The 25555-nt window shown below is 42.3% G+C and overlaps 2 protein-coding genes across 3 annotated transcripts in view; one reads left to right on the top strand and one right to left on the bottom strand.

Annotated features, from left to right (window-relative positions):
- LOC121864936 (glutamyl aminopeptidase-like) overlaps nucleotides 1-14986 on the top strand; it is a 26904-nt gene extending 11918 nt beyond the window's left edge. For both annotated transcript variants that reach the window (XM_042364148.1, XM_042364147.1), the window contains exons 3-18: nucleotides 5548-5692; nucleotides 6055-6219; nucleotides 6448-6541; nucleotides 7122-7292; nucleotides 8365-8462; nucleotides 8776-8910; nucleotides 9146-9376; nucleotides 9552-9708; nucleotides 9991-10118; nucleotides 10301-10504; nucleotides 10852-10925; nucleotides 11086-11246; nucleotides 11469-11583; nucleotides 12028-12141; nucleotides 12474-12582; nucleotides 13520-14986. In XM_042364148.1, coding sequence (XP_042220082.1) covers nucleotides 5548-5692; nucleotides 6055-6219; nucleotides 6448-6541; nucleotides 7122-7292; nucleotides 8365-8462; nucleotides 8776-8910; nucleotides 9146-9376; nucleotides 9552-9708; nucleotides 9991-10118; nucleotides 10301-10504; nucleotides 10852-10925; nucleotides 11086-11246; nucleotides 11469-11583; nucleotides 12028-12141; nucleotides 12474-12582; nucleotides 13520-13672 — 2254 coding nt within the window. In that variant the 3' untranslated portion in view covers nucleotides 13673-14986. The remainder of the gene's footprint in view (nucleotides 1-5547; nucleotides 5693-6054; nucleotides 6220-6447; nucleotides 6542-7121; nucleotides 7293-8364; nucleotides 8463-8775; nucleotides 8911-9145; nucleotides 9377-9551; nucleotides 9709-9990; nucleotides 10119-10300; nucleotides 10505-10851; nucleotides 10926-11085; nucleotides 11247-11468; nucleotides 11584-12027; nucleotides 12142-12473; nucleotides 12583-13519) is intronic.
- A 3110-nt stretch (nucleotides 14987-18096) lies between these two features.
- On the bottom strand, nucleotides 18097-24354 carry LOC121864935. The gene is made up of 4 exons (XM_042364146.1): nucleotides 23761-24354; nucleotides 21143-21235; nucleotides 20227-20457; nucleotides 18097-19916 (listed from the first exon to the last, which is right to left on the bottom strand). The coding sequence occupies exons 1-4, from the start codon at nucleotides 23774-23776 to the stop codon at nucleotides 18319-18321; spliced, it is 1938 nt and encodes a 645-aa protein (XP_042220080.1). The 5' UTR covers nucleotides 23777-24354; the 3' UTR covers nucleotides 18097-18318.
- Between the last annotated feature and the right edge of the window lie 1201 nt (nucleotides 24355-25555).

The raw sequence follows: 25555 nt of genomic DNA, 5'->3' as shown, positions 1-25555 counted from the left end.
GTGTGTGTGTGTGTTGGTGTGTTGGTGAGATGGGATGTTTGTTTGTGTTGAGGTGGCAAAGGGGGTGTTTGTAGGTGCTTGTTAGTGTTTGTGGGTGTGTGTGAGTATACGGGGTGTTTCTTCATGTTTTTTGGTGTTTGTTGGGTGCTAAGGGGGTGTTTGTTGGTGTTTATGAATGTTCAACAGTGTGTGTAGGTGTTCATCGGCGGTCAGTAGTGTACAGTGCTGTACGACAGTGTCGGGCGGGACGACTGGCAGTTCTCTGGGGTCTCCTGTCCCTTCCTAGTGCAACTCGGAAGCACTGGCATCCCGGCGGGCGTTGGACGTAATTCCTAGCCTACACAATGGTCGTACCCCCTTTGTATTACCTGAGTGGAAATTGTGAGGCTGGAAATGGAGAAAAGAGAATTGAGGCACAGGTGGGAGGGGGTGAGGCACAGGTGGGAGAAAAAGAGGGGGGGGTGAAGGCACAGAGTGGGAGAAAAGAGGTGAGGCACAGGTGGGAGAGAAAAGAGGTGAGGCACAGGTGGGGAGAAAAAAGAGGGGTGAGGCACAGGTGGGAGAAAAGAGGTGAGATAAACAGAGAAGCTTATGTGAACTGTTGATTATATTTATGCAGTAAGAGACACACATCTCCCCCCTTCCTACACACACGCACACAGGTATACCCTTAGGACAGGTAGTTCAGTAGACTCAGGTTAATTAAGTCTGCCAGACAGGGTGTAGGTGAGCTGTTGATTACACACAAGGGAACCTGTCGACTCTCACCTCACAGGATCAACCCCTCAGGTGTAATGTCTGTCTGTCTGTCATGTCCGAAAGCGGTTTCTGAGGACTAGGTATTGTTATTGTGTCAGTGTAAAGCGACAGAATTACAGTGTGTGTGTGTGTGTGTGTGTGTGTGTGTGTGTGTGTGGGTGTGGGTGTGTGTGTGTGTGTGTACAGAGGAGAAACTGTCTTATGAGAACAGGGACGTCAACAATAATAATATAAATATATAGTTTTGTTAACAGTTGTTGTCGCGTGTAGAAACTGTATTAGTATATGTGATGCAAGATTATTGTTGCTGAAGAAGAGACGGAGACAGGTGGAGGCAGGTGGAGGTAGATGGAGGTAGGTGGAGGTAGGTGGATGTAGATGGAGGCAGGTGGAGGTAGGTGGAGGCAGGTGAAGGCAGGTGGAGGTAGATGGAGGTAGGTGGAGGCAGGTGGAGGTAGGTGGAGGCAGGTGAAGGCAGGTGGAGTGGTGGAGGTGGACGGAGACAGGTGGAGGCAGGTGGAGGTAGATGGAGGTAGGTGGAGGTAGGTGGATGTAGATGGAGGCAGGTGGAGGTAGGTGGAGGCAGGTGAAGGCAGGTGGAGGTAGATGGAGGTAGGTGGAGGCAGGTGGAGGTAGGTGGAGGCAGGTGAAGGCAGGTGGAGAGTCCCTACTACAGAACCAGTTTCAATTTCAAGTCGTCAGTCCTTAAGGTGCTACGACACTGTTAGAAAGGTGTGTGTGTGTGTGTGTGTGTTGTGGTGGTTAGGTTAGGTTAGGGTGATTAACCTTAAGGTGGAAATAAACAAGGGTGTCTAATCTTCAGGTAATCCGATAATCAAATTGCAACTACATATATGTTAAGATATGTTAGAGAAATGGCAAGAGGTGAGGAATGAAGGAGGGGAATGATGATGGGATTCTACTATAGGGAGATAAGGAATCAGAGTAATATGATAAAGATGACTAATGTTGCCCCTGGGATGGAAAGGAAGAAGAGAGGAAAAGGTTGAACTGAACTAGATATTGTTGTTGAGGTGACCATGATAACAGTGGTAGTGAAGCGACAGTGAAGAAACACCTGTGATTGAACCCTTCCATGGCTATGATTTAACCCTTTGATGACTATGATTTAACCCCTTGATGACTATGATTTAACCCTTTGATGACTATGATTTAACCCCTTGATGACTCTGATTTAACCCCTTGATGACTGTGTTTAACCCTTTGAGGACTATGATTTAACCCCTTGATGACTGTGATTTAACCCTTTGATGACTGTGTTTAACCCTTTGAGGACTATGATTTAACCCCTTGATGACTGTGATTTAACCCTTTGATGACTATGATTTAACCCTTTGAGGACTATGATTTAACCCCTTGATGACTGTGATTTAACCCCTTGATGACTGTGTTTAACCCTTTGAGGACTATGATTTAACCCCTTGATGACTGTGATTTAACCCTTTGAGGACTATGATTTAACCCTTTGAGGACTATGATTTAACCCTTTGATTATAATGTTTTTAACCCTTTAGAACTCAAAGGGTTAAGGTAGATATATTTACGTTATACTTGTAAACACCAAAGAAATGAAATAATTGTTCCTGTGTTGGTGTGGTCATGTGGTGGTGTGGTCATGTGGTGGTGTGGTCATGTGGTGGTGGTGGTGGTGTGGTCATGTGGTGGTGTGGTCATGTGGTTCATGTGGTTCTGTGGTGTGTGTCATGTGGTGGTGTGGTCATGTGGTCGTGTGGTGGTGTGGCCATGTGGTGGTGTGGTCATGTGGCTCTGTGGTCGTGTGGTGGTGTGGTCATGTGGCGGTGTGGTGGATAGACTCTCAGCCGCATCATCTTGTGGTTACATTAGTATTCTGTTGACGTCTCTTCAGTCCTTCAGGTCAACAACGTTCACCGACCAACCACCACCACCACCACCCTACTACCACCATTACCACCAACACCCCTACTACTACCATTACCAGTACTACCACCATTACCAGTACTACCACCATTACCAGTACTACCACCATTACCAGTACTACCACCACCACCACTATCACCATTACCTACCACCACCCTACTACCCACCACCACCCTACCACCACCACCTACCACACCATTACCACCAACACCCTACTACTACCATTACCAGTACTATCACCATTACCACCACCAACACCCCTACTACTACCATTACCACCACTACCACCATTACCACTACTACCACCATGAAATCATCATACAACTTCACATTGGTTCAACATGTATTTAGTGACAGTATACAAACAATGATAAACAGTAATTAGGTGTACAGTATATAGTTAGCTCCTCGTGTGTATAGAACCTGTATACACACACACACACACACACACACTCACACACACACACACACACACACACACTCACACACACACACACTCACACACACACACACACACTCACACTCACACACACACACACACACACACACACACTCACACACTCACACACACACACACACACACACTCACACACACACACACACACACACACTCACACACACTCACACACACACACTCACACACACACACACTCACACACACACACACACACACACTCACACACACACACACACACACACACACTCCCACACACACACACACACACACTCACACACACACACTCACACACACTCACACACACACACACACACACACACACACACACACCACACACACACACACTCACACACACACACACACACACACACAAGGTCCAGGTATGATTGGGGACTAAATCTTACGTCATACATGTTTGCTTTCACTCTTCCTATCTACCCTCCCCTACCCCTCCCTCCCTCCTCCTTCTCCTCCTCACTACCCACCACACCCATTTGCCTACGTGGATACCTTCGCACACACACACACACACACACACACCAACCTACCACTTGTAAGCAAATATAATCTTTAGCTGTTTCGTGTGTGTGTGTGTGTGTGTGTGTGTGTGTGTGTGTGAAAAAGAGAGAATTGGGGTGAGATTTAGCCTAATGCCTGTCAGCAAAGTCAGCTCTTCTCTCCCCTCCCCCTTCCTCCTTCTCCTCCCCCTCCCCTCCTCCTCCTCCTCCTCCTCCAGGGAATTCACCATTACCAAACATCCGTCACAGTAGGAAAAAATTTAATACATAAACACGTAATTTTGTTTTTCGTGAATCAGTTTGTTTGTTGCGTTTTATTGAATCTTTAGTTACGAGCAAAATTCAATGTTTTTTTTTTTTGAGAATTCTGAACCTGATAATGTTGTAGATCTTCAGAGGTGATGTTTGTTTGTTTGTTTGTCTGCTTGGATCACCTATAGATTTACCTAACTTAACTTAATCTAACCTAACCTAACTTAACCTAACCCAACCCAGTCTTACCTAAGCCTAACCCCCCTGTTAGTGTTAAGGATGGTTAATGTTCAGATTAGACAAGTTGGGGGTCTAATCTTCAGGTGATCCATCATGTTTATTGATTACAAGGAAACAAAGTTGACGCACAAGACATAAATGTTGTTATTTACCTCTTCTGTGGACAAGGAGCAAACACTGCTGAGAATGTTTACCAATTGTTCTGTCAGAGAGCAAACGGCGGTGGTGGTGGTGGTGGGGCGACGGCCTTATAAAAATACCCAGAGAATGAAACTTGATGCTGGTTGTCTCTGGTGGCGGCAGGAAGCAAAAAACCTGGTTACCTCTTGTGGTTTCTTTATGTTGAAAAAGTTGATGTTGGTTGTAAGGAAACTTGTGCCGCATGAGGAGTGTAGCGCGTAGTATTCGTCAGGTTTGGTTCTTGCCCGCAACTAACTCTGGTACCCGGGGTCTCTTAAGCATCTGCTGGGGTGTGGACTGTTGGGATTTTTGTTCAGGCACGCGGACTTTTTTTTTTTTTTTACACCGTCAGCGTCTCCCCCAGGCGAGTCGTGACCTGTGTGCTGCTGCTTCCTAGCCCCGAGGGGTAGTGGTGGTGTGGCAGTAGTGTGTGTGTTGGTGATAGATAATGTGTATGTGTACTGTATATGTTTGTGTGTGTGGTAGATAGTGTGTGTGTGGTAATGGTGTGGGGGGCGGTATGGTGGTGGGAGGCGGTGTGATGATAGTGGTGGTGATGATGGATGGATGATGGAGTGTCGAGCGAACGATACCAAACCTTGACGACGGCGGTGACGAAGGCAAACGACTCCCCGTACTGGACAGGCATCAAAGGATAGTTTACGCTAGTCAGAGAATCGGCAGAATAATAATAATACAAAAATATATATGAAAGAGCAGGATAGTTCAGGAGGCAGTGAAGGGATCATAACCTCTCTTATCTCTCAACACACTCCCGACCAGAGCTTCGTCAGGTGGGTCATTAAATTAAGGGGCGGTCGCTTTACGTTGGCCCGCATGACTCCCACCACTCCCAGCCTCTCTCACCCAGGACATCCGCCACACACACACACACACAATGTAGTTCTTCCCATCCTGGGAGGTGTGATGCTACATCAATCATTACCATAAACCTGATCATTAATACAGCCACCACTGACCGCCCTCCTCAGCTCCGGGTACAGAAATATCACGTAATGTTGTTTGAGAAACCTTATTGACTCTTCTGGGTTAGGTTGGGTTAGGTTAGTTTAGTTTAGGTTAAGGCGTTCAATCATCAGGTTAAATACGCTGGGGGTGCTTCAACTTAAAGTGATCCTTAGTGTTATTACTGACGATGGTGCGGCTGTTTGTACCTCATTAACTAACTTGTCCGTAACAGCGTCACTCTGGTGTCCACAGATCCATCGCCACCAGCAAGTTCCAGCCGACAGACGCCAGGAGCGCCTTCCCGTGCTTCGACGAGCCCTCCTTCAAGAGCACCTTCACCACCACGCTGGTCAGACCCTCCGACGGCTACATCGCTCTCTCCAACATGCCCGTCCAGGTATGTCAGTGTCATGTGTGTCATATGACCTACACTTAAAGTACTGTCAGTGTCATGTCCTACACTTAAAGTACTGTCAGTGTCATGTGTGTCATATGACCTACACTTAAAGTACTGTCAGTGTCATGTGTGTCATATGACCTACACTTAAAGTACTGTCAGTGTCATGTGTGTCATATGACCTACATTTAAAGTACTGTCAGCGTCATGTGTGTCATATGACCTATACTTAAGTTACTGCCAGTGTCATGTCATTGAGGCAGAGAATTAAGTGACAAGAATAAGTATTATGTCATATTAGGTTAAGTTAGGAATCATGGGTAAATATGGTTTAAGTGATTGATATGTCTCTTGTGGTCCAGAATGAGGTTGCTGAGTCACCTGAAGCAGGGCTGACGAGTGTGGTGTTCGAGAAGTCTGTACCGATGGTCACCTACCTCGCCTGCTTTATCGTCTGTGACTTCGAGTTTGTTGAGACGATGACCAATGATAATAAACCCTTCAGAGTGTATGCCACCCCTGACCAGGTGAGTCACACACACAAACACACACACACACACACACACACACATACACACACACACACACACACACACACACACACACACACACACATTGTGAATTTTTATAATGATTTGAGTAAATATCCATCTATCCATAATTTTATGTATACGTGTATATGTCTGTACGTATGTATGTATGTATGTATCATTTTATGTCTCCGTATGTCTATGTATTTCTCTGTTTGTCAACAGATGAGCAGGACCAACTACTCGCTACACCTGGGGGTCCACGTCCTTAATTACTTCCAGGATTACTTCGAGGTCGAGTATCCGCTGCCCAAACAAGGTGAGTCCAGGTGTGTTCCTAGCCAGGTGTGTTCCGGGCCAGGTGTGTTCCGGGCCAGGTGAGTTCCGGGCCAGGTGTGTTCCGGGCCAGATGAAGGAGTAGGTCGATGAAGAGGGTGTTTGGTGGGTGTGAGTGAGTTGTCACACACACACACACACACACACATACACACACACACACACACACACACACACACACACACACACACACACACATACACACACACACACACACTCACACACATACACACACACACATACATACACACACACACACACACACACATACACACACACACACACACACACACACAAATGACACTCCTGGGATGAACACTTACGTACACACTGTTACACATTATACTATATCCGTCAAGGACCACTGCCAATGACCACTATCAAGGACCACTATCAAGACCACCACCAAGGACCACTATCAAGGACCACGGGTTGAAATTATTCCAGATTCTCCCAAACTCTGATTCTTAAACCCCTTAAACCATCGTCCTCAAAGAATTAAATCACGCTATCACCCTAACTATTATATACAATAACCTAACCTAACCTAACCTAACCCACAGACATGATCGCCATCCCAGACTTCATCTCCGGGGCCATGGAGCACTGGGGCCTCATCACCTACAGGGAGGTCAACTTGCTCTATGATGACCTCGGCTCCTCGTCGTACAACAAGCAGCGCGTCGCAGCAGTGGTGGCTCATGAGTTGGCCCATATGTGGTTTGGTAACTTAGGTGAGTATGGAGGGTTAGTGGGTTGTGTTGTGTTGTGTTGGGTTGTGTTCGGTTGGTTGTGTTGTTGTGTTGTGTTGTGTTGTCTCACCATATGATCCGTTAGATGAGGGTTTCGTATCTTACAGACCCTTGATATAACGGACGTTTCTCTCCATTACATAGAGGTTTTACTGTTGTATTTAGCTCACCACCTCAACCAACTGCAGGAACCAGGCAAAAAGCTTGGAAGATTTATGAAGTACAAAATAAAAGGTTGGTGTATTTTTAACCCTTCAGCTGAGGTTAAGGGAGATACAACACTGGTACAGTCCAGCCTCGAGAGTCAACTTTGGTCCCTCGAGTTATAACTTCACCTAGACTTAGTGCATTGCTTTAGATCTTGATGTGAAGGTTGGTTTAGATGTGTTTAATATTTCTTGTATGTGTTTGTGTGTTAATTTATGTATCTGTGTGATCTCGTGTTTGACTGTGTCCAGTTATGTAGCTTCCTGTTGTAATCACTGTTGTGTCAGTATTAGAGGTCCACTGGAAGAAACATTCATAAATGTTTATGGGTTAAGTTTTTAAACCCAAATGGTATTTTCTCTATTTATTTAGAAAATAAACTATTGCACAATAACTGGGATATGGCCGTAATAAACGCAACGAGCTGTGAACGTTAATAAGGGACGAAGCTCAGGTACAACACACGTCTTGCGTGGGTGAGAGACGGGAGACAGACTGGTGAGAAGCAGGTTAGTTATTGATGATCCAGCAGTCAAGCTGAAGACTCTCAGTGGAAGACACTGTCACGTGTCCAGTTGTTGACTACTCTTGGCTCATAGGCTATTGTAGTTACTCTGGGTGATGTAACTATATAAACCTAATGTATATAACCCACATTTATATAAGTATTACTGTCTGTTTGCCAGGGGCTAATACACACTATTGTGTGGTTCAGTGTTCTTATGTGTAGTAATATATCTTGAAATATTGGTCTATGTGTCGTCTACACCTGTATCTTATTTTGTACCACCACCACCACCACCACCACCCCTACTACTACTACAACTACTACTACTCCTACACACAGTGACCTTGGACTGGTGGGATGACCTGTGGCTTAACGAGGGCTTCGCTAGCTACATAGAGTACAAGGGCGTGGCCAACTACGAGAAGGACTGGGACATGGTGAGTGGTGGCCATAAACTTCCCTGTTAGTATGGGTCAATGAACAGTTTCATAAGTGATAATTCCATTGTTGATATTCTATAAAAACAACCTTAAAATAATAATAATAATAACAAAAATAATAATAACAATAACAGTACAGTAATAACAACAACAACAACAACGTGCTTTATTTTGGGAACATATTCTTCGACAATTTAATAGTAAAATTGAACATACAAATAATTAAGCAGAAGAACACATAAATACAAGAACACAGTTAATACTGTATGTGTAGTAACTTCTTCTTCTACTTGTTCATCATCTTCTACAGGAGGGACAGTTCTTGGTGGACGACTTACAGCTGGTGATGGGTCTAGATGCACAGCTCACCTCTCACCCCATCGTTCAGCCCGTCAACCACCCAGATGAGATCACAGAGATCTTCGATACCATCTCCTACAGTAAGGTCAGTACTGGGGCCTTTAGTGATGCTGTGTCCATGAAGTAGTGATGTTGAGAGGGAAAGAGAGAGTTACATGAAGATAAAGGGAGAGAGAGAGAGACATCTAGATAAAAGAGATAGATAATATGGTTCATATAGATAAAGAGAGAGATAATTCTTCATAACGAAAGGAAGCAAGAGAAAAACAGATCAATCTAGAGACAGAAAGCAAGACCCTAACATCTCAATATCCCCCCAGGGCGCCTCTGTGCTGCGGATGTTAGAAAGCTTCATGGGCTCCGAACAGTTCCGCGTCGGGGTGAGGAACTTCCTGAGAAAGTACAAGTACGCCAACGCAGTGACACAGGACTTGTGGTCGGAGCTGGAGACCGTGTCTGAGGACGGCCTTAAGATCAGTACCATAATGGACTCCTGGACACGTCAGATGGGCTATCCTGTCCTGACTGTCACCACCTCTTCCGCTGATCCTGTGAGTCCTAGTTCAGGTTAGGTTAGGTTAGGTTTATATTAAACAGGTTATGAATTATCCAGGCGACGAAATATCCTACAACCAGAGATTCTTTAGTACACCGTAGCTTAACATTACCGCAACAAAACACCATCATAACTTAAACTAAAGGTCAGGTCACGTTTCCTTGGTACAGAATAAACTGGAGGTGAAACAGACAAGGTTCCTGAGTGACCCGGAGGCAGAGAGCCCAGATGACTCCCCCTACGGGTACGTGTGGGACATCCCCGTCACCTACATCACCGACGTCACCCAGAGGGACCAGCGCTGGTTCTACAGGGACATGGACAAGTGTAAGACCAATGTGTACACAACTTGCCCTGTGTCATGTCCCAATCATAGTTTCCTAAGTCCTAATCATCTTTGCTTTACATAATGTCCCACTCATGAGCTTGTGTTAGCCTTGATCCCAGCCTTCTTGTGTAAAGTTTGTAAGAGTTACATCATTGATAATAGAGATTGAAATATTTAAAGTCCTAAATATTAAGAGAAAGAATAAAAAAATGAGTTTTATTTTGTATTAATATTTGATATAAAAAATCAGCCCAGGTATCTAATTAGTTACGTTTTAACAGTGACCCTGACGAAGCCAGCAGGTGCGTCTTGGGTGAAGATCAATGTTGGTCAGTACGGCTACTACCGGGTCAATTACGAGGCCTCCATATGGCAGGACCTTGTAAACCTCCTCCAGACTAACCCACAGGTAACCCACACCTACAGTAGGCAGGTCATTGCTCGGTCTTTGTGTTGGTATTTTCAACTTTGTTTAAAACTCATCAACATGTAATGGATTGTTTGGAGAAACAACTCCATTATTTGGAGGTTTCACTGTATATCTCTTACTTTTTCTTCTCTGTCTCTCATCTCTCATCCACCATCATCCAGGCCTTAAGTGTGACGGACCGTGCTAGCTTGTTGGATGATGGATTCAACCTGGCTGGTGCTGGCCTCTTGCCCTACGACACTGCCTTGTCCCTGGTCGCCTACATGAAACAGGAGACTCACTACATCCCCTGGACCACCGTCGCCTCGCACCTCGCTAAGATGGGCCGCTTGTTGAGGCAGACCAACGCCTATCCTTACTTCAGGGTGAGTGGAGGAGGCAGGAGGAGGAGGAGGAGGAGGAGGTCATTCTTTTGAGTGTTAACGACATGCTTAGAGAGGTTTACTGATCAAATGAGAAGTAGAATAGATACAGTGACAATGAAATGAAGTTACTATGAATATTTCTCTAACCATAACTAAATACAATATTGTACAGTACAGTATTGCATAACCTACACAATTACTGTAGACTCTAGAACTGAAATGCATTAATATTACCTAAAGTACTACAGGATATATTATCTTTTAAGTGACTGTGGAAGGCAAGTATAGTCAATATTATCCTGGTACATTATAATCATATATGCTGTGTATATATAAATATGTTTCAGAAATACATGGTTGGTTTGGTAAATGATCACGTGGAGCGTCTTGGGTGGAACGACACTGGCAGTCACTTGGAGAGGTGTGTCCCGAGGATGTTTTTCTCTGGTTCATGATGTTAGATGTTGAAAAGAGTAGTGTGTGTGTGGGGGGCTGTGAATCTATGTCTGTGTGTGTGTGTGTGCCAGCAACTTCATCTGTCTCTTGTCTTCCACTCATCACCACATACCCCCCTCCATCAGACGGAACCGGTTGGTGTTGATGTTCCTGGCGTGTAGCAACGGATACGATCCTTGCTTGCAGGGGGCTCACCAACGCCTCCTCAGCTGGGTGAAGGATCCTGAGTACTACATCCCCCCCAACACTCGCTCCCTCGTCTACCAGTTTGGCATGCAGAAGGCTGGTGAGTACCCTGGCTGATAAGTCAAGACTCATTTGATGTTACATAATCCTGCTTTTGGTAAATATATTCAAGTTGACGTTTTTCAGTTAACCCTTTGAGTCTTGGAGGAGTAAATCATCGTCCTCAGAGGGTTAAAACATTAGCATCAAAGGGTTAAAATCTCATCCTCAAAGGGTTAAGTGAGACCAAGTTTTCTTTTATACAAGTGACTGTTTTTTTCAGGGGCGGAGGAGTGGGAGGTACTGCTGCAGAGGTACATGAAGGAGGCCAACGCTCAGGAGAAGACTAAGCTGGCTGTAGGTCTCGCTAACACCAAGGAAGACTGGATTACCCAAAGGTGACGAAAACAAAGTCACTAGTTTTTTAGAGTAACATTTCCAAGTTCAGATGATTTTAAACTTTGGGTTATACAATTTGTCTGTGTGTGTCTGTCTCTGTAAGTTAGCAGTGCTGTATACCCTGGAGGAGGAAGTGTTAGGATGACAGTCTAAAGTGTGACTGTGAGGATTAGATGTGAAAACTGAGGACAATAATTATGGTGGCTTGAGGACATGACGACAGCAGCTGAGGAAAGGAAAGAATACAAGTTTGAAAGGGAATTAAGGCGAGGGTCTAAATGTGGGGTGCGGTTGTCAGGGGTATTGCTGTCCCTCACAGTCATAGCCCCACAGTTGTTCCAAACATATTATTATCACATTTTCCACAGTTGAACCCACATTTTACACTGTACCATTGTTCCATATTATGTCTCTTAACCGCTTTACCACACTCTTACTTACAGGTTGTTGATGTTGGCGAGGAATGAGAGTGTTGTGAGGAGCCAAGACTATTTCTCTCTGCTGAACAACATGGCCAAGCAACCCTGGAACACTCATATCGTCTGGAATTTTGTCAAGTGAGTCACTTCTTGCCCTGAACAATATATAAATCATCAATACATTTTGTTCCACCAATAGGAAAGGATTGTATATAAATTGGTATAAATTATCAATACATTTTGTTCCATCAATAAAAAAGACTATTTAAATTGGCCTAACTTATCATTACACTTTTTTTTTCCAACATATTCATGATTTTTCTCCAGTATAATGTACAGTATTTCAACTTGATTACTTATAAAACAATATACTTTTTTCAGACATATTCAATACAGGTACTTATTGTATAGTATATTTTAACTTAATTACTACTTATGGAACAAAGTATACCTTAGTTTATCATCATCAGATCAAACTGGGAGGAACTGGTGGAGAGATTCACCTTAAATAACCGGTACTTGGGGCGTATGGTGAAGTATGTGTGTACCCGATTTACCTCTCCCGACCAGCTGATGGAGGTACAGTATAAGCTCACCCCCTTTCTGTACCCCACGTAACTCATACGCATACTGAGATATAAAAATAATATATAAAATAATGTGAATATCGACATGTATACAAGCATTAATCATACATCCCTCATCCCTAACTATACGACCAAAGTATCTCATTTATATTTTTCTGTACTTTTCAAGTATTTCTCTTGATGTTTTTGCTATCTTAGTACTTCTTCATTTGTCTTCCTGTCAGTGTAGCTTTTTCTTAGCATTCGCCTCTGACACCATATTCCAAAGGCCTCCAACTTCTCCCTGGTGTCTGTTGAAAGTGTCCACGCTTTTGACCCGTACATCAGTCCTTGACATATGAGGCCTTTCAGCAGCCTTTTTCTCAAATTGAAGTTAATGTCCCTTTTCATTAGGTCTTTAATTTATTAAATGCTGTTTTTGCTGGCCCTATTCTTGTTTTGATGTCTTCCGTACATCTACCATCAAAGCTAATGTTACTTCCCATTATTTTTATTTTAGGATATATTTTCTATTTGGAAACAACTGTTACTTTATTCTTTACAGCATTAACTCTTAAACCATATTTTTCACCTTTTTCCACTAATATGTTAACGATTTTTGTAATGCCTGTTCACTATTTGCATAGCGTATATTTGATATTACTTTACCATTAACTTTCAGTCCTTCATTATCACTTATAACTTCTCTCATTAAGAATTCAGAATATATATTACACAATGTTGGAGATAGAACACAGCCTTGTCTTACTCCCTGTCTTACTTTGAACCAATTAGTAAGTTCATTATTTACTAACACTGTAGCCTCCTGTTGCCAGTAAAGATTCTTCAAAATTTTAATGTCTCCTTTACTTTGTTCATTCAATTAAAACATTTGCATCATTTGTTTTCTTACTCGTGCATATTGTTTATCCCTTCTATGACTCCGGCAGATGAAGGAGTTCTTTGAGAAGTATCCCAACGCTGGGTCAGGTGCCAGGTCACGCCAGCAGGCCCTTGAAGAGGTAGAAGGTAACATAAAGTGGATCAACCAGCACGGTGACTCCCTCTATGATTGGTTCCTGAAGCAGAATAATATCTTGTAAGAAAACGAGAAATGGAAGACGGCAAACTATTATAAAAGATGGCCATAATGTATCCTCATGACCAGGCACACAGCTGGGCACTCTGAGGATTATTAAAACTAAAATAATTTACCTGCAAACTGTAAATGAAATGTTTAATTGAAGAGTAAGTGTATAATAGGACCCTCAGGATAAACAAAATCATCCGGGTTAACTGAAGAACTGTCTAAACTTGGGGATCATCAACACAAGTGAAAAACCAGAAAATTCTCACGACTGGAACCAAAATTTATCAAAAACTTTGTAATAGTGGAAGATCAGGTAGGAGGTGGAGGATATACAGTAGCCATAAAGCACTGAGAGTCGGGATGGGCTGGAGACTTGTCACGAGGCACCACCACTACCGCTGCTGCCGCCGCCTCAAGGACTGGAAATCATTACAAAAGCTTGACAACATTAATCAGCCTGAAGACTTTACCATACTGCCACTATTTACAAGACTTGGAAGATGAGAGTCGAGGGACATTGATGAGATATGACTGTTTTAGTTCGTGTCCAATATGTTGTACAGTCACAGTCAAAAGTATTCCTGTCACCTCCTTGCTACTCCAAGAATCTAAAGCATTTATGGACATTATAATGCATTAGTGTCTACTTCTTCTGGTTCACGAGTCTGAATCTTTGGGTTCTTGGAGCCGCAGGAGAGGCGACAGAACTTTTGTGTGTGACTACATACTGGAGTATGACCTGAGGAATAACAAATTTCAACAACAACAGGTTTTATCTTTTTCATTATACCAGTTGCTTCAAGGTTAAAGTTTTGTAAGTCTTTTATCATTTTGTTTTATACTGTACAAGTTATAGCTTCATTAACTGATAATAAATACTGTACACGTTGAATTATTGTACAGTATATGACATGTATGTAGTGTACTGTGTTATAGTTCAGTAATGTACCAGCTTCCTGTTATAATTTTAACCGATATACGACAACAAATTATATGAAGATGTCATAATTATTGTAATATAAAATTTTCTTAAATGTGAAAATCCAACACTTGATCTGAGACAACTTGCTAGTCTTGTAAATTGTTTATGTACATATTCTTTCAAGATTATTAGAAGTTATTTGCTTACGAAAAGTTTAGCTCTGTTGATCTATTCTTTAGACCATTACAGAATTATTTTATTATTATGCTTTGCCTTAATAGATTATATATTATGTAGTAAGGCAGTACTGGCTCTGTTTATGCTCGACCTGTTAATATAACTTACTTTTAAAAGACATCAATCTGTACATTTTTATCATTTTAATATAGAAATGATTCTTTTTAATCTTGTGTCATTTAAAACCATTTGTATTTACCATTTTTGTAGAAAAAACTTGGATGTGGCTGAATATGTGTAGTTTTTATTTCATGAACTTTGGTGGTGATTGAATTATTTATTAAAAATCATAACTAGGTTTACAAATGCCATTCAGTGTTATTTTTGCCATGAGGTGACATTAAATAAACCAGGAATGTAGAGTAAAACCATTGATGTGTGTTGGTAGTATGGCAGTGTCTCTCACTAATGTATCCTGAGTTTAATCCCCGGCCTGGCAGGTTTTCTCCAGGTTACAGTACTACAGTTTCCTCCTGTACTAACACTGGACAATAAAGGTCACAACAAAGTACAGACTATCTAAGGAATATTCTTACAAAATCCCAGCGATAGAGTCATTAGTATTTGGGGAAGCCTAAGATGTGAAAAGTTTACAGCAAATAACTGAAAAAAGTTAAGCATAACAGATGAGTTACAGTTACAGGAGCTGCTGTAACGCCCTCACACCTCACCTCACACTTAACACTTCACACCTCTAATAAATATTCTTCTTAGTATAATTTGTGAAGGTAAATGTAATCAACCACAAATTTGGAGAGACAATAACTTTTATACTAATATAAAAACAAAATAAATCGGCCACAAAAGTGCCTTCCCAAGGAAAGTATGTATTTCTGTATATACTTTCCTTGTGCCTTCCTAAGTATAAGCTTGTGTCAGTACCGTCATCACCAGATTATGAACGTTGGTTTATGAGTCGTTTACTTCCCTCTCTGTGTCTGCTATTGAGCTTATGGTCTACTCAGTGTGTTGCTGTCCAGTGTTGTGACTGCTCTTGAGTGTGAGCTCCTTCAAGACCAGACTTGACCAACACTGGTGCAGGTATAGATACTGTACATCCTAGAACCAGTACAGTCAACAGACTCGTGAACCCGAAGCAGTAGACTGATGTATTTTTTAGACCATAAATGCTTCGGATTCATGAGTCTGAATCTTGGGGCTCGTGCATGTGGTTCAGTGCATGTCCAGTACTTGTCAACAGTGTGTAACAGAGAGCCAGTACTTGTCAACAGTGTGTAACAGAGAGCCAGTACTTGTCGACAGTGTGTAACAGAGCCAGTATTTGTCAACAGAATGTAACAAAGCCAGTACATGCCAACGGTGTGTAACAAAGCCAGTACATGCAATGAGTGTGCAACAGAGACGTGACCGATCGCCCAAGAGGCTAGCAGACTGATCAGTGACGAAGAGGATCAAGTAAAGTAAAGTAAAGTGGTTCTGGATATACCCTGTCTGTTGCTGGTGCTAAGTTAGGATCTACACTCTTGTTGATGCTGTTCTCATCTACACTGCTGGCTGTCTACTGTGAAGTGGTTAGTAAAGACTTCGTTGGTTTTAGTATCATAATAAAAATAAAGTTCTTCGAAAGTTTCTAAGATGGAGGAAATGATGATGTTGGAGAGGCGTGAGGTGAAGGGGAGGAATTTAAGCTATAAATTAAGCAGACAGTCATCATCTCCTGTCACCGTTACTTTCTTGAGAATTTTGTTTTACAATTTCTTTATTTTGTAGTTAAACTTATTTATATTCCGGCTGCCAGTCTGGGAAGGGGAGGGGGTTAACAACGAGTTCCCTAGATTAGGTTAGGTTAGACTACCTTCATTTCATTATTGATAAAGTTAAGGTGGGTCCCATTGGCATGGCAGTTGTTTGCTGATAGTTTGCTTCCCAAGCGTTCATCATTTCATAACTGACCTAATTTTACCCAACCCCACCTTGACTGTCACAGCTTGCTCTCCCTGACACTGGTAAACCAGACAGTATAATGCACAGTATATGTCCACACGACCTATGTTTCCTTATATGTAGAATTTAGTTGTATTTTTAGCTTTGGTTTGTGTTAGCGTTGTTTGAGCTCTTACGGACCGCAACCAAAAATTAAATTCGCCAAAAATTATTCTTCCAGTTGAATTACTGTATCGAGAATTGAAGCTCTTACTTGAGATGTTCAGCAGGCAAGAACACTGACCATTAAAATTTTTAGTTCCCGATTGAATTGTATTCCTGAGCCTCCTGTCACCCTGTATCTGTCTCCCTCTCCATCTACATCTACATATCTGTATCTAACTATCTATCTGTCTGTCTGTGTCTATCTATAAATCTATCGTCTGTCTATCTATGTCTATCTATCTATGTCTATCTATCTATTGTCTATCTATCTACCTCAGAACAGAATAATACACAGGTAGCCTGACACCCACACTCCACAGGTGTGCCTAGACTGGTTCAGGTCAGGTTATTGAATTACAATAAGCTTGGATGGTATCACCTGAAGATTAACCCCCCACCTTATTTCACCTGAAGATTAGCCCCCAGCTTATTTCACCTGATGATTAGCCCCCAGCTTATTTCGCCTGATGATTAGCCCCCAGCTTATTTCGCCTGATGATTAGCCCCCAGCTTATTTTCTCTGAAGATCAACTACCCTAATCTTAGTTTAACTTCACCTAATCACCAGGTAACCTTAGAGTGGTTAATCTTAAGTTAAATTAAGTTTATTTGGGTTAGGTTAGTTTAGAAATTTTCTTAAGTTAGATTAGGCACTGGTTAGATTAGGTTTGTATTTGGATGAAATATTTAAGGTTAAGTTAGGTCAGGTTTTGTTAGCAAGAAGTTAGATTAGGTTAGGTTAAGTTAGATTAAATTAAGTTCAAGTTGTTATGTCAGGTTAAGTTAGATTGGATTAAGTTGTTAGGTTAGGTTAGATTAGGTCAGGTTAGGTATTACTGTTGTATTTGGTTAGGAGTGGTTTGGTAAGTGTTGAGTTGTGTGTAAAATAACAGAAAATAAACAGGAAAACAAGACTTAATTATTTTCATTTTACGAGAAAGACTAAAACATTTACAGGTAACTCAATTTCTTATCCGGTATTTAGGGAGAAATAGATTTGAAGAAACAGCGTCGTTCTGTAAATATATTTGTCAGTGTCCACACTACTATACAAGACCCATAAATTAACATGTAATAAATAATAAAAAGAAGAAATAGATCACCTAAAGATTAGCCACCCAGCTTATTTCTCCTGATGATTAAACACCCTAAAGCTACCTGGGGGGTTAGGTTAGGTTAGGTTAACGATAGGTTAGGTTACCTTTCGGGTTTTTAAACAACAAGTGAAATAAGCTGGGGTGTTTGCTCTTCGGGTGATACATAACTATAACCTACTGATCTTTGGTTAGGCGAATTATTGATGTTTTATCTTAGTTTGTGACAGAAGAACATGGGAGACCGTTGGGAGAACATGAGAGATTTCTCATATGAATTATTTATCATCAGTTAAATTACGTTAAAATAGAAAAGTGAAGGTTTCCATCAGCAGGGAAGTGGTCGAGGCATGAGTGGTGTTGTGGTGACCTACAGGACAACCAGGTGCCAGGCCGGGTGTAGTTGTTGCCTCGCAGGTGGGCTGGGTGTTGCTGATGTTTGAGGACCTCCAGCCCCATAGAGTTCCTACTGAAGAGACCCGGATTGGCGCTCACTTTAACCCACCGACCAGAGTACCAGATAGAGGTCGGGGTGGAGAGGTACTCGGCCGGGAGGAACTGTTTACTGAGTACATTTCTACACAACATGTCTAGAGTGAAGGACAGACACACTATCTTTAGGAAGGTCTTCTTGTATCTGATCTTTAGAAGGCAGTTCATGGTCTTGGCGACGGTACTGAATTTCTTGTACCAAGTCTTGAAGTCGTCACACTCGATGTAGATGTCGTGGTCGGTGTCCCAGGGAAGGTAGGAGCCGAATTTGACAGCTCCCAAAACTGACCCCGCCTGCAGTTCATACTGAAGGCCATTTTCCTCAGCCAAATCCATCATTATGTCCAGTTCCCTATGAGCGATATCAACACAACAGGGCGGCAGCAGGAAGGATTTCGTGACTGAGAGAGTGTTATTGCAGCTGATATTGATTTGTTTGCAGGTGAATGTAAAACTTTTACCGTTGTAAGACACCTTCTGGAGAGCCCAGTGACGCGCCATAGGCAGCCAGTCTTCACTGGTCATGTTGACGTGATTAGTGAGGAAGAACATGACGTCAGGACACACCATGGTTAAGTGGCCCGCTTCACGTACCTTGGCCAACCAGTCACGATACACGGCTGGGCCGCTGAGGCTGCTAGTGAAGGCCACTTTGTTGACCAGCTTGACAGTAGTGATAAAAGGCGTCAACACATCATCACAGTACATACACTCATATTTAGAGTAATAGTAACCCATGGTGTAGGTGGCTTGGTAGTCTGCCATGCGCTGCTGCAGACAACCATGAATCCAGTGACCTTGGAGGTCCCTGGCAGCACCCCCGGCCACCTTCACATGTTCCAGCTCATCCAGGACCCTTACCAGCCGCTCCAGGGACGACTGGTTGCTGAAGTGTGCCAGTGACGTTCCCATGAACACATACGGTGTTGTTACCTTCTTCACAACAGCGTTGAGAAGAGTTGCATCAGATGATTTCTTCCGAGAACTTAAAAATCTGACATTGTTTACGTTTGTGTCAACAAGTGAATTTTCAGGTACTAAGGCAAGGATGGGTATGTCGTACCATCTTCTTATTTGGGTGATGACGAAGTTGGTGGTGTGTGGTGGCCAAGACATGGCTGGTAGCACAGCTGTGAGAACACTGTTGAATGGTGGCACATATGTGCAGTTCTCTGGCTCCATACCGTGTTGATGGAAGGGTTTATCATAACGCCGTCCAAAATACACCTCAGGACACACGTGTCGGGTCCTACCGGGGAGGGGCGGCGCGGGGCCCATGTCCGGGAGTCTGGCGGAATAGTCCCAGGAAGAGGCGTTGGTCGAGGCCTCTATCCTCGGGTCCAGCTCCTCTATAAGGGCGCCAAGTGTTAGGGCCCATTTGGCGTCTACCACAGCGGATATACCTGCAACACCGACTCTTTAGTCATACAGTATATGCATATAAACACAAAACTCACATTGCTTTCGTAGACAAAACTTATGATAAGCGTAGCTTTTGCTCGGATTTCATACTGTACAAGCACAAGTACTCATAAAATTTTTTACAAACTGTAGCATGATATCACTTAAGATAAACATTCCTAAACAGGCAGGTCTATCTACATGTTCTTACCGTAATTTACTTCCTATATATATATATATATATATATATATATATATATATATATATATATATTTGTTGACATCTTTGAGACACAAGTAGAGTTCAATTACCTGCCAGACGAGCTATTTGACGGTGAATATTAGCGAGGGTGCCAGCTAGTCGTCTACGGTACGCCACTTGCAGGGACTCGGGTGAACCTTCGTGTGGAGAATGTTGATGGGTGGGTGTAAGGCAAGGAGGACATAAGCGAGGTGAACTTTCTCGTGACTTAGTGTCCTTTGAACATTCTTCGTTGTGAGTAGCGTCATCACCCCTGTAGGGGATGGCCAGTGGTGCTGGAGCTGCCGACGTTTGACGATATTAATACAAAACAAAATATCTGGCTTTTCAATTAATGTTAAACATGTTTAGTATTGCAGTCATGTCATGGCATATCAAGCCATACTCTATTGCTATTTATAGTCTTAGTATATTATGAACCCTGTACTGTACAGTCTTTGTGTACTTGCACTAGGTACAGCTGCACTCTCTGTGTACATCGTTTACTTGCACTGTCTCTGTACATATATACAGTATGTATACCTGCATGCTTATGTTCATTGTATAGGCTACCTGCACTGTCTACTGTATGTTGTGAGTATACTTGTACTGTCTATACACATTGCATGAATATCTGTATAACAATTGAATAAAAAAAAAGTTGGAGATGCGGGGTATCGATCCCCGTACCTCTCACATGCTAAGCGAGCGCTCTACCATTTGAGCTACACCCTCGTACACTACTGTGTGTAATATCGTTATACAATCTCATATTGGTTCAATATGAAACAGTCGCCGGCACTTACATCTGATACAGTATAAGATGTGGCACCACTGTGTTTCTTTACACCGTATTAAAACTCCCGGAATTATCCCAAAGGAACCTGACGAGAGTAGACAGACTTAGGATGTTAGATAAACATTCCAGAGTTGCCACATCTCACAAAGAGACACTAAAACTATGTCTGTGTCCATCTACTCACTCACCTGTGTAGAGGGTTGAGTACAGCAGGAACAAGGTAATAAGAACCGCTGCACTCACCAGCATCAGTAACCTCCTCCTACGCGCACACCCACTACCTGTGATAATAGAGGCGTGTTCAGTAAGTGCTTTCAGAAGATATTGTTTCTGTTCATTATTAAAATGGATTAGGTCATGGTTAACTGGTAGGAAACAAAGAGTCAGCATAAATGGAATTAAGTCAGACGGGTGTGGTCAAAAGCGGAGTTCCCCAGGGATCTGTATTAGGCCCTCTGCTGTTTGTTATATTCATTAATTTAGGTATAACTAGTAGGATTAGTAAATTTGCAGATGATACCAAAATGGGGAGAGTGATAAATTCAGACAGTGACTTTGAACACCTTCAAAGAGATCTAGATACCTTACATGAGTGGTCAGTAGACTGGCAAATGAATTTTAATACTGATAAATGCAAGGTACTACAAATAGGGAAGACGAATACAAACGTTAAGTATAAACTAGGTAACACGGAAATAGAAAACTCAGATTGTGAAAAAGATCTAGGTGTATTTGTTAGCAACGACTTGAAACCTAGAAAACAATATCTAGGAGTGTGAGTAACAGAACTGCTGACGTTATCTTGAAACTTTACCTAGCATTAGTGAGGCCACACATGGATTATGCGGTTCAATTCTGGTGTCCTTATTATAGAATGGACATAGATTCTTTGGAGAGAGTACAAAGAAAAATGACAAAAATGATCCATAATATTAGAAACCTTCCATATGAAGAAAGACTGAAAAGCTTAGGCTTGCATTCATTAGAGAGGCGTAGAGTTAGGGGAGATATGATAGAGGTGTTCAAGTGGGTAAGTGGGATTAACAAGGGTAAAATGGAAGATGTTCTGAAGCTCAGTAATAACGAAATAACTAGAACAAATGGCTTTAAATTAGATAAATTCCGATTCAGAAAGGATATAGGCAAGCACTGGTTTGGTAATAGAGTTGTGGATATGTGGAATAGGCTACCGAGTGCTATAGTAGGATCGGGGACGCTAGGGAGCTTCAAGACGAAGTTGGATAGGCACATGGAAGTGCTGGGATGGGTGTGAAAGGGATCTGCCCTGTATGGGCCAGTCGGCCTCCTGCAGTATCCCACTTTCTTATGTTCTTATGTTCTCTCTCTCTCTCCTTTCCCATAGACTTGAGGGACCGTTTAGGACAGCGCAGCGGGAACACAACACACTGTGACTGCATACTAAGCCTTCAGTATACAACACACTGTGACTGTATACTAAGCCTTCAGTATACAACACACTGTGACTGTATACTAAGCCTTCAGTATACAAAGAAGTACTGTGCTATGGCTGACACTGTACTCTACCTCCTTCACTTCCTCAACAGTAATCTTAGGGAGCCATTTACGAGTGGGTGTACTGAGGTATACTGTAGTTAGTATATGTAGCACCACTAACACTGAGTATATGTAGCACCACTAACACTGAGTATATGTAGCACCATTAACACTGAGTATATGTAGCACCACTAACACTGAGTATATGTAGCACCATTAACACTGAGTATATGTAAGGACCACTAACACTGAGTATATGTAGCACCACTAACACTGAGTATATGTAGCACCACTAACACTGAGTATATGTAGCACCACTAACACTGAGTATATGTAGTACCACTAACACTGAGTATATGTAGCACCACTAACACTGAGTATACGTAGCACCACTAACTCTGAGTATATGTAGCACCACTAACACTGAGTATATGTAGCACCACTAACACTGAGTATATGTACATAAGAACACAATAATGGAGGAAACTGCAGCGGGCCTATTGGCCCATACTGGGCAGTCCCGTTTACACCCAACCCCTATTGCTCATATAAGCATCCAACCTATGTTTGAAGCTATTCAGCGTATTCGAGTTAATGATGATATTTGGTAACTTGTTCCATTCATCCACTACTCTGTTTCCAAACCAGTGTTTACCTCTTTCGCGCCTAAATCTAAATTTGTCTAATTTAAAACCATTGTTACGAGTTCGCTCCTGGTTGGATAGTTTGAGTACCTTTGTAATGTCCCCTTTGTTTAGCCCTGACTTCCATTTATACACCTCTATCAGGTCGCCTCTCGCTCTACGTCTCTCGAGGGAGTGCAAATTAAGATGCTTTAACCTGTCTCCATACTCAAGGTTCCTAATGCCCGGGATTAGTCTTGTCATTCTCCTCTGAATTCTTTCCAAGGATTCTATATCCATTCTGTAATACGGTGACCAGAACTGAACTGTGTAATCCAGGTGTGGTCTCACAAGAGCAAGATACAGTTTTAGGATGACCTCGCTAGTCTTGTAACTAACACTCCTTTGTATGAACCCAAGTACTTTATTAGCCTTGTTATGAGCAAAGACACATTGTTTACTTGGTTTAATTTTCTTACTTATCATTACTCCTAAATCTCTCTCGCAGTCTGATTTCTCTATGTAGCACCACTAACACTGAGTAGAGGAGCACCACTAACACTGAGTATACTGTATGTAGCACCACTAACACTGAGTATATATAGCACCACTAACACTGAGTATACTGTATGTAGCACCAATGACACTTGAGTACCGTAATATCAAACCTTTTTCTGAAATCATTGTTCTGACGTTATGAAAGAATCCGCTTTTTCTTCCTCAGATTACCAAGTTTGGATTGGTTCTAATCACTTTGAAGTAAGGATTGGTTAAGTTTGCATCGCTTCAAACCCCCCTCCCACCCCCCGGAGTTGAGGTTATTAGGAGCTGATACTTTACTTTTATGGATTGTAATCATTATTAAGTAGTGATTGGAAAATTCTGATTTGTTAAAATCTCATTTAAACCACTCTTGCGATTTAAAATGTAACCCCAATCTATCCAATTATGGATTAAGCTACTGTACACTGCAAGACCTAATCAGCTTATGAGTTATTGTTTAGTAGGCACTGTAAAGGTTCCAGATCCAATATCCGTTTAAGATTAGCCTCCGGCGATGTTTCAATCACTAAGTCCAACGATTGGATGGAGATGGGGGATTAGACGGTTTGGAAGGATGTTGCAGCGGCTTAAACAGTGTTACAGCCCTTGGATGTTGTGAGTGCACCTCTTGTCCTCTCCCACTAAAATTCCATTCCATCCTCTCTCTAAACTGCCACTGAACCTCCTTCTCCCCCTGTCACTAGCCTTTTAGTCTAGTCTACAGTAGTCCTCTTGTTCTTGTCCGCGGGGGGAGGGGGGGTGGGGGTGGTAGGAGGTTGCTGAAGAATCGTGCGCCGTGGCAGCGCTGTGTTGCCTTTCGATAATTTGAACGGATAGTTTTACGTAAATCTTGATGGATTAACAAAAGGAAAAAGTATAATTCTATGTTGATTTATATATGTAATGTATAATTGGAATATTTACACGAACGCTTTTGTAAAACATAACTTAAAGTGAATGAATCGTACGTCGTGGCAAAGTTTGGCCGATTGGTTGAGTGTTTGAAATAAGTCGCACGTGAAATTATGAATATATGTACGTAATGCACATATTAAACACAAATAAACTCTCTTATAAGACTTGAATTAGAATGAAAGAAAACATTTTGCTTACAACGTTAATACAGGGGTTAGGTTAAATTATATTAGGTAAGGTTGGTTAATCTTCAGGTGAAATAAACTGTGGAGGCTTATCTTCAGGTGAAATAAGCTGTGGAGGCTAATCTGCAGGTGAAATAAGCTGTGTTTATGTCGAAAGGCTCACGGTTGGATGAGAGACGTCGATTGTGGTAGTGAGGTTGACTGGTAGGGTGGTGTTATCTGCTGGAGTGTACTCGTCCTCGGGGTGTCTGTTGCGTGTGAGTGCACTATTGGTCACCTCGCTAAAAAAAAAGAAAAAAGTATTCGATGAGGATATAGAAGCCGTCCTCACCCTCGTTCACGCCCCCACTCTCGCCCTCGTGTCGCTGTTGTCACTGTGATGTTTGTAGAGCCTTGTATGTGTGGGGGACCTCACAGCTAACATTCCTCACCCCGTACTCAAGGGGTCAAGATATCGTACTCAAGGGGTTAAATCGCTTTGACTCATTCTGTATCTCCATTGTATTCCACAGTTACTCACTTTAATAATCGATCATTTCGTTTTAACATTAATAAATCTTGTTATTATATCATCAGTATGAGAAGAACTTTAATGAAGGAACCTTTGAAAATCTTTCTTTGCATATACAGTACGGTGAAGTAATGTCTTGTATATGGTGTGGTGGTGTAGAGGAGGTGTAGTGTGTCCTATGCTCACACGAGGATCAAGTTCTTTATCACTATGTTGCGCCGGACCCCTTCACATAGAGACTCGCCCACTGTCTCCCACGCTGCCACTGCGGATCGCTCATGTGAATATTAGACATCACAGCTTTATTTC

Source organism: Homarus americanus, unplaced genomic scaffold, assembly GCF_018991925.1.
Source record: "Homarus americanus isolate GMGI-L3 unplaced genomic scaffold, GMGI_Hamer_2.0 scaffold2539, whole genome shotgun sequence".
Lineage (NCBI taxonomy): Eukaryota > Metazoa > Arthropoda > Malacostraca > Decapoda > Nephropidae > Homarus > Homarus americanus.
Note: the sequence above shows the minus strand (reverse complement) of the source record. Positions and strands in the feature narration are given on the sequence as shown.